Source organism: Antrostomus carolinensis, unplaced genomic scaffold, assembly GCF_000700745.2.
Source record: "Antrostomus carolinensis isolate BGI_N321 unplaced genomic scaffold, ASM70074v2 scaffold37173, whole genome shotgun sequence".
In the NCBI taxonomy this organism is placed as follows: Eukaryota; Metazoa; Chordata; class Aves; order Caprimulgiformes; family Caprimulgidae; genus Antrostomus; species Antrostomus carolinensis.
The window spans coordinates 2,175-10,138 of NW_010303824.1; the positions used below are offsets into that span (position 1 = coordinate 2,175).

Genomic DNA, 7,964 nt, shown 5'->3' on the forward strand with positions numbered 1-7,964 from the left:
TTAGCTCTTCCATCACATCATACCCTACACAAACAGTCTTTGTGCACCCTAGGAGGAGCTGAAATCACCCACAGCAGTTGTTGACATCGTTTCCTGCGCTGAGAGCCATGACAGACATGCACAGGACCTCACTCTATGTTGCAAAGAGGTTTGAGAGATTTGAAGCTGAGGAAGCCACAGGTGTATATTGCATTTCACATTGCAGAAGGAGGATGCCTTGCAGACAGCGTGCATGTTAATCTTCTATGCATATCAAGGAAAAAATTTAAGTAATCCAGGATACAATATCTAGCTAGCTTATAAAATTTCCCATTTCATTTGCCGGTAGAAAAGCAAGTGTTAAATAATCAAAATATAATGCCTGACAGCTTTTTAGAAAACCTCGGCACCACAATATTTAAATTATATCATTACGTGCCTTTTAAAAGCCTGATTGGAAAAATAACATCATTTTGGATTTTCTCAACATTTGGTGCGTCAGCTCTCAGTGTCTAAGAGCCCTATAAATAGATGTTTGGACCACCTCAATACAATTCCTGTATGCAGTTTTTCCATAATCCACTTAACTCGATTATTGAAATAAAGTGCAACTGGATCTTTTCTTGGGAACAGGGATTATGCAATGCTCAGTACAGGAGGTTCAAGAAAAACAGTATAATGCCAAACATGAGCTGCAAACACTCGCAGAGCAGAGTTTGTTTATTTATATGCTGCATTTCGATTTCTTTCTCACCTAACAGCCACTAGCTCCTTTTGCCTCTTCTGATCTACCAAACTCTTTCTCTTTTATGTCTTAGTACACCAAGAGTGTAGCCAAGCAGTAAAACATCGATTGCCAAGTGATTAATAATGATAATATAATTGCAAGATGATCAAAACTTGAATATAACTAGATCCCTACACTGCTAGGAACTACTGTTTCAAATTAAAATTATAAACTCACATACTACTGAGGAGATTTTGCCAAAACCCACTGAATTCTGGAGTTTGTTAGAAAACCCAAATATTTACAGTTTCAGGTCAGAGATGGCTAACTACTATGAGCATAGCTTTCTACACACAGAAAAGTTTTTTTCTCGCATTTCTAGAAGGCAACTGCTATTCATATGCTCCCCTAACCTCCTTAAGAGCCTTCCAGTTACATTTATATAAAAATTTAAAATGGGATTCAGCAATGAGTACTCTGACTGAAAGCTTTGAAAATCTACTGTATAACACTAATTTAATACACATATATACCTATATGTATCTAAACCATATTTGAGGATGAATTTCATTAGCTGCGTCTTTGTTTTCCTTATACACTCAACATATAAATTATTCACCTAGTGTGAACCACTTGGGTAAAGAGCTCTATGAAAGACCTAAGTATATAATTTGTTACAAGATATATTAGTGTAGAAGAAAGCTTCTGGATAAAATGCATTTAGATGGATTCTTCTCTTCATAAAAATGAAGTTAAGGCTTCTGGTCATTTCAAGACTCAAAACCTGTTTCTAAGGGTCCCCATTTCATCTCATGCTTAAGGTTAATTTAGAACCTGAGTAGCTTACGCCACCTCTCCAGGGAACTCCCAGCTATGGAGACCCATAAGCTATAAGCAAGTCTCAAAAAGGGCTGGTTTTAGCAGAATGCAGTGTAGGTTACAGAGTTATGGGGATGAAGACATCAAGGGAAGCAAAAAATTTTAAGAACATGAGAGGCAGAAAATATCAGATACTGTCAAATATCTACTGACAATTATAACAGGATATAGTGCCAAAGTGTTGGCACCACGGGGGAGACATTTTAGGAACTGTCTTTCCTTTTCATTAGCTCAAGCCCCCTGGAATTAGGTATTCTGAAATGCACAGGTAGAGGTGAAGGGCCTTCTCAGGAGGAAGGAGCAACTCCAGCAGGGAACAGAGGCAGAAAACTGAGTTAAGGCTCAGTACAAGTCAACTGGGGTACTCCCAGTGGTCACGGGGGCTTGAGGCAGCTGATGGCTCTTCTCTGAGATACCTTCTGCAGGGGGAAGATGCCACAAGAAAAATAAGCCGAGAAGAAAAAACATCCACTTAAAATAGTAAATAAGTAGCAGGGAAGGCTCCAACAGTAAAATAACCACGCATTTTTTGTCTGCCTTTCCACTGAATCACTGGGAAAACACTCCAGTTCTCAGCTTTCAACACAGAAGGACTGTCTGCCACCAGCACCAGCAATCACAAGGAGCAAGTGCTTAACCCAAGTACTGCCAGCCATTAGCATTTTAAAGAGAAAGCTCCTAAGAGCAAGAATCTGCTTTAGTATCACCATTTCCATTCTGTTTTCACCAGACTAGTGAGACATTTGCCTTTAAGTGTGATTCACAATGCCAAGTTCAGAAAAAATATCTCCATAGTTACACACCTCTTTCTTGCAACAAAGTGCCAGTTCTCCCTGGCTCTGTATTTCAATTTTAAGTGCTGAAACACAATAAAAATGCCTTGTCTCAATCATCATGATAGATTCGGTTTCAGTTTGGATAACTGAAAGAGCCCAAAGGAAAGAATCTAAAAATCCAACTCGTGATGTAAAAGAAAACTTTGTGTAGAGATATATCCATCTGTAATATCAAAAGGATATTACAGAATAGGATTCAGCCTGAATTTATGTCAAAACAAGAGACATTCCAAAGGGTATATATTTGAAAATAGGAGATACAAGGCCCATACAAATATGCAAAAATAGAATCAATGAATACAATCTCTCAGTGTAAAATGTAATGCTCATAAATTATAGCACGTTTAACTCTTATATTTGCAATGTACAGAAATGAAGAGCAAGGTATTAATTTTAAAAGTGATGATGTTATATATATTCTTTCATTTACCACAAGTATGCCAATGTTATGTAAAAAATCCCTACCCTTCTTTAGAAGATATTAAAAGACATCAAACAAGAATGATTTACAGAACACAAGTCCAAATTCCTTATACAGACAGTGCACGTTAGAACATAAGCACATCCAAGGTATCAAACAGACTCGACAAGGACCCACCTGTCCAGTGCTCCTCGTTATAATGAAAAAAAGAACTGCACATCTGCTCTGCTAAATAAGATCAGAGAAGTCAGCTTGACTGGATTAATCTATCCATACAGACAATGTCATTGGTTAGAAATGCACAGCTGGGTGAGAGGTAAGCCCACAAGTTATTATTGTTTGTTATTTAACTCTTATTTCTAGAAATGGGAAATTATATCTACCTTGTGACTGTTTCACATTCTGATTTCTGCTGTTACACTCTAAAGTCATAATCACATCTAAATGTTTGATTTATAAACAATAAAGAAATGTAGGTTGCACCTGGAATTCTTCCACTGACTCATGGACTTATAAAAACATAAATTCACTTGACACAGGCGAGGTCAACAGCTGATTCCTTTTGGGACCTGTGATAATTTCGGCATCTGTTTGAAGCACTAGTAGCACCAAGTCTAGAGCTCTCCGCCACGCCTCTGTCTTGGCTGTAACATTATCATAAACTCCATGGTCAGCAAAGGGAGAAGAACCATCCCTGAGCAGATCACCTCTTCTAAACTCTTTCAATATATATGCTGAAGGAGAGCCAGAGTCAGCTGCTTTTTTCAGGTGATGATCAAGCGAGGTACACGCTTCCAACTCTGATGCAGCTTTCGCAGTGTTACACATAACCACTGAGAGATACTGCTTCCAGCCACTTGCTAATGCTTGGAGCACAACCGATTTATACTCTGTCACAGATGCTGCCAGCCAAGGATTGTGAAACTCTTTCACAGCATTTTCATTTGCTGGCTGTAAAGGCTGTTCTGCAAGCATCTGAGTGTGACTGAGGCACAAGAGCTCCACTGCACCACCACCAACGAAAACCTTCTCATCGTTTAAAGCATGATGGAGTCGATACACTAAAGTCCAGAACTGGTCTTCAATGAGCTGCATCTTTGAAGCTACAGTAGTGGTAAGCACGGCCGTGAGCAGGGGAATTCCTCGTGCTTTTATCCTGACTGGCACAAGCTCACCCAGATCCGTGGCACGCACATCGCAGGCCTTCCACAGCTCCACCTGGGCCCCGCTCCCCACACAAGAAGCATTCAGCTGGGTGAGGTACGTCACTGGCTGGGCGCTGGTGACCTCCCCAAATGCATACAGGACATCCCGAGTCACAGAACCAATTACCAGTATCCTGTTTGCTATGCATCTTGCCATCAAGTTTTCACACACATTTCCTTTGACCAAAACTAAGTTTACTTCAAAGCTGAGCAGAATATCTAACATGCTGCTTAGCCACAAGTCTCCTGCTCTGCCTTCCTGCAGCCTAGGGTGCTCCAATATGGTCCTTACATTGCATGGTCTATTAAAACCTAAGTGACGATATTGTTCAGTTAGGTCACCATCCATTAGCAGAATCTGAAGGGGTTTGTCTTCCAAGTATTTGGTAACTGTGGCTTGTTCTGGTGACACTAATGTGACAAAGCCTGGGGAGACACAAGAATAGCTTTCAGGCAGGCCCAGTACACAGCACGTCACAATTTCTGCAATATTGAACTGGGAAGAGCCACTGTGTTCTGCTCTCTCTTGTTGATATGCAACAATGCTTTGTAGCAGTTTCACGCTAGTCTCATTTCCATGGCTCAGAGCCATTGCCAGGTGTCTTAAACCGTAACATTCACATGGATCTGCTGATTGTCCTGAAAGGAATCCCCCAAAATTACCTTGCTGACTTGAAAAATGTTTTTTTCCTAGAGTGCTGAAGTATCTGCTATGCGTTAACTTTTTTTTGTTACAGCCAGATGCAATCCCACCACTTCCAGAAATCAACGATGTACTTTTGTCACCCACTGGTTTGACAAGAGAAGCTACTGAACCAAAGCTGGCCAACGATGAAACCAGGCGCTTGTTAAAATTACAATCGTCTTCTTGATGGGAACAAGAATTTATTGGAATTACTTCTGGTGTAGAAATATCTTTCTGAAAAGACAGGGAAATCTGAGGACTTAGAAGACCTTCACGTCCGATTTGGCAAGTATTGCTTTTAAAAGCGTTTGGCCTAACACTGCTAGAACACAGCTCCTTATTTACATCACGTATTGATATTTGAAGACACTGGACTCTCTCACAGCAAGAGTTCAACCCCTCAGACATCACAGATACTATTGGGGAAACAGGAACATTCTGCTGGAGGCATTCCAGTACGGCATTGCTCCATGCACCAACGAGAAACAACAGGGTACTCATCCCAGTCTTAAACTCCTTGTTTTGTGCCTGAATGGTTTCATTAAGAAGCTGTCCAGCAGCGCTAGTTAAATCCAAACTTTCCATCAGTCTAACAACAGAACAAATCAATGTGCTTTGCTCGGTGCTTTCATCCACAATGAATTTACAACATTTCATTGGCCCCAGTAATGTTCTTCCAGCCAAGGCCAAGGATGAGAGTTGCTGAAGTCCAATATGTCTTCTTGCATTCACATCCCTGAAAGCCATGGGCAGCAGGCAGCATCTGTGAACAGAATACACAGCTTATTGTCCCATCCTCACAGCACTCCAGAGCGTGTATCACCACAATCAAGAGTCTAACACTGAACACAGCTCTCCTGTGAGGCTGTCTGTACAAAACAGTTCTTCATCCTCTGTGCTCATTATGAGATAGCGACGCACAGAGTTGCTGAAATGGTACATTGCTAAAATACCACTGGAACTGTTTCTTGCTGGCAGATAGTACAGTGATGTTCATGCCAGTGGTTTCTTAAACATGAAGCAGTACAGATTCTATGGAAATACCATTTCTATTCTGATCTGGAATTTCAGTTATTTGTCTTACTTAGGGCAAAAGTTCCTTAGAGCAGCATGGACAATTATGTGCAAAACCAAAGTGCTTTGTAGAGATCCATCTTGGTACCAATAGCTATGCCACTGACTTTAACCTTCAAATCTGATTTTATTCCAATTCTATTTATTCAATTTAGCACACATCAATACTTCATTACACGTGCACGTAAAGGAATGCCACTTCTTTATACCTCACAAAGCAAACTGACAAGACTTTCAAGTTTTGATCTACCACTCAATTTTAACATGCCAAAAGTAAGTCTTCTTTCCCTTGAAATCCCTTCCACACCACACTCCTGTGGCACATCACAATAATTAAACTAAAGCTTCCTTTTATTTTTCAAATGAAAAAGTATACATACCAAGAATTAAGAAGCCTTTAGCCATATACCTTTTATGCTCAGATTCAAATAATTTATTTCACCTCCCTAAAGGTCCCTTTGCACAGCTATTCCAAATCCAAAAAACATTTTCCACCCCGCTCAATGAAAGTCCATCTGAATATTAACTCAAATGAAGACAAAGTGTGAATTCAAAAAGCAGAGTAGGCAATCAGAAATAACCTAAACTCACAGAACTAAAGTTCTAGTTTAGCCCAAACTGACAACAGAATTTCCCTGCAATTACTAGATATATCTTGAAGTACCAAAATAATAATTAACCAAGAAATTATTTTCATCTATAGTTAGCCATCATCAACAATTTAAGAAAAAGGCTCTAGATAAGCAGGTACTTTTGAATTTAAAACTGCACTGGGATCTGAAAACCTCCATACAACCTGCTGAAAGGTTTTCTAGAAATCTTTCTTGGCAATCTCTTGTGATAATGCTCTAGGTGTGCTATGTACCTACATCAGTACTTTCAGTTGTAATAATAAAAAAGCCTCTTTCTTCTTAATTGGAATCCTTAGCTTAATATCACAGGTAGTTTGTTTTGAAACAAAGAAATAAAAAAATTGGAAGTGATTAAATAATAATCACTGGATCATGGAATCCAACATGAAACATGTTTCCCCTACTCCCTCAAAAGCTCATTCCATCTGATTTCTCTTTAGGATTTACTAAGACAGTAACTTTGGTGTTTTGTTTGGGTTTTTTTGTTGTTGTGTTGGTTCTGTTTGAGTTTTTATGAGATCACTATTTCTGAATTCAAGCAGTTATCAACTAGTAATGGTCACTTCTCAACCTGTTCTTGTTTTGATAGAAAGAACAAATAACCAGTCTGTGGGTTGTCTTCCTAAAATTTAGGAAAGAGCTAAATTAGTTATGCTGAAAGGCCAAGTAATGCTCTCTCACTCCCTAGGTCCTTGGCACGTAGTTCTGGGTAGAAGGCCATGCTGCTGTTTGAATGGGAGACAACTACAGAAGGACTGGTGGGAAAGGGGTTTCCATTTCCCAGTACAATGAACTTCTTAGTCCCCAGTTGGTCCCAAACAAGGGCTCAGCTCAGCAATATCATAGAATCACAGAATGGTTTGGGTTGGAAGGGACCTTAAAGATCATCCAGTTCCAACCCCCCTGCCATCAGCAGGGACACCTTCCACTAGACCAGGTTGCTCAAAGCCGCATCCAGCCTGGCCTTGAACACTTCCAGGGAGGAGCAGCCACAGCTTCCCTGGGCAACCTGTTCCAGTGTGTGACCACCCTCACAGTAAAGAACTTCTTCCTAATATCTAATTTAAACCTCCCCTCTTCCAGTTTAGAGCCATTTCCCCTTGTTTTGTCATTAACTGCCCTTATGAAAAGTCCCTCCTCAGCTTTCTTGTAGCCCCTTCAGGTACTGGAAGGCCGCTATAAGATCTCCCCGGAGCCTTCTCTTTTCCAGGTTGAACAGCACCAAATCTTTCAGCCTGTATAATCTGTTGTCTTATTAGAATGGTGCTTTTATTTCAGTGAATGTGAAACCAAGACTGGTTATGAGACAAATTAGAGTTAGTGCAGCACTTTCTATCAAATCAACACACTTCCACCAAACCTCAATGCAGCCAAATACAAGTTGCTTAGCTAACGTTTTCTCCGAAATTTAAGTTGAAAAATCCACCCCTTATTTTCAGCTTAAACTCACACTTTAAAATTGCACCTTCATTTTGGAGACCAGCCTGTACTCCTGCAGATCTGTAAACCTGAACCAAACGGACCTA

The 7,964-nt window shown here is 40.1% G+C and overlaps 1 protein-coding gene across 1 annotated transcript; it reads right to left on the minus strand.

Annotated features, from left to right (window-relative positions):
* Nucleotides 1–3,352: 3,352 nt before the first annotated feature.
* On the minus strand, nt 3,353–5,491 carry BBS12 (Bardet-Biedl syndrome 12). The gene has a single exon (XM_010164238.2). It carries the CDS (start codon nt 5,477–5,479, stop codon nt 3,353–3,355), a length of 2,127 nt encoding a protein of 708 aa, XP_010162540.1. The 5' UTR covers nt 5,480–5,491.
* Between the last annotated feature and the right edge of the window lie 2,473 nt (nt 5,492–7,964).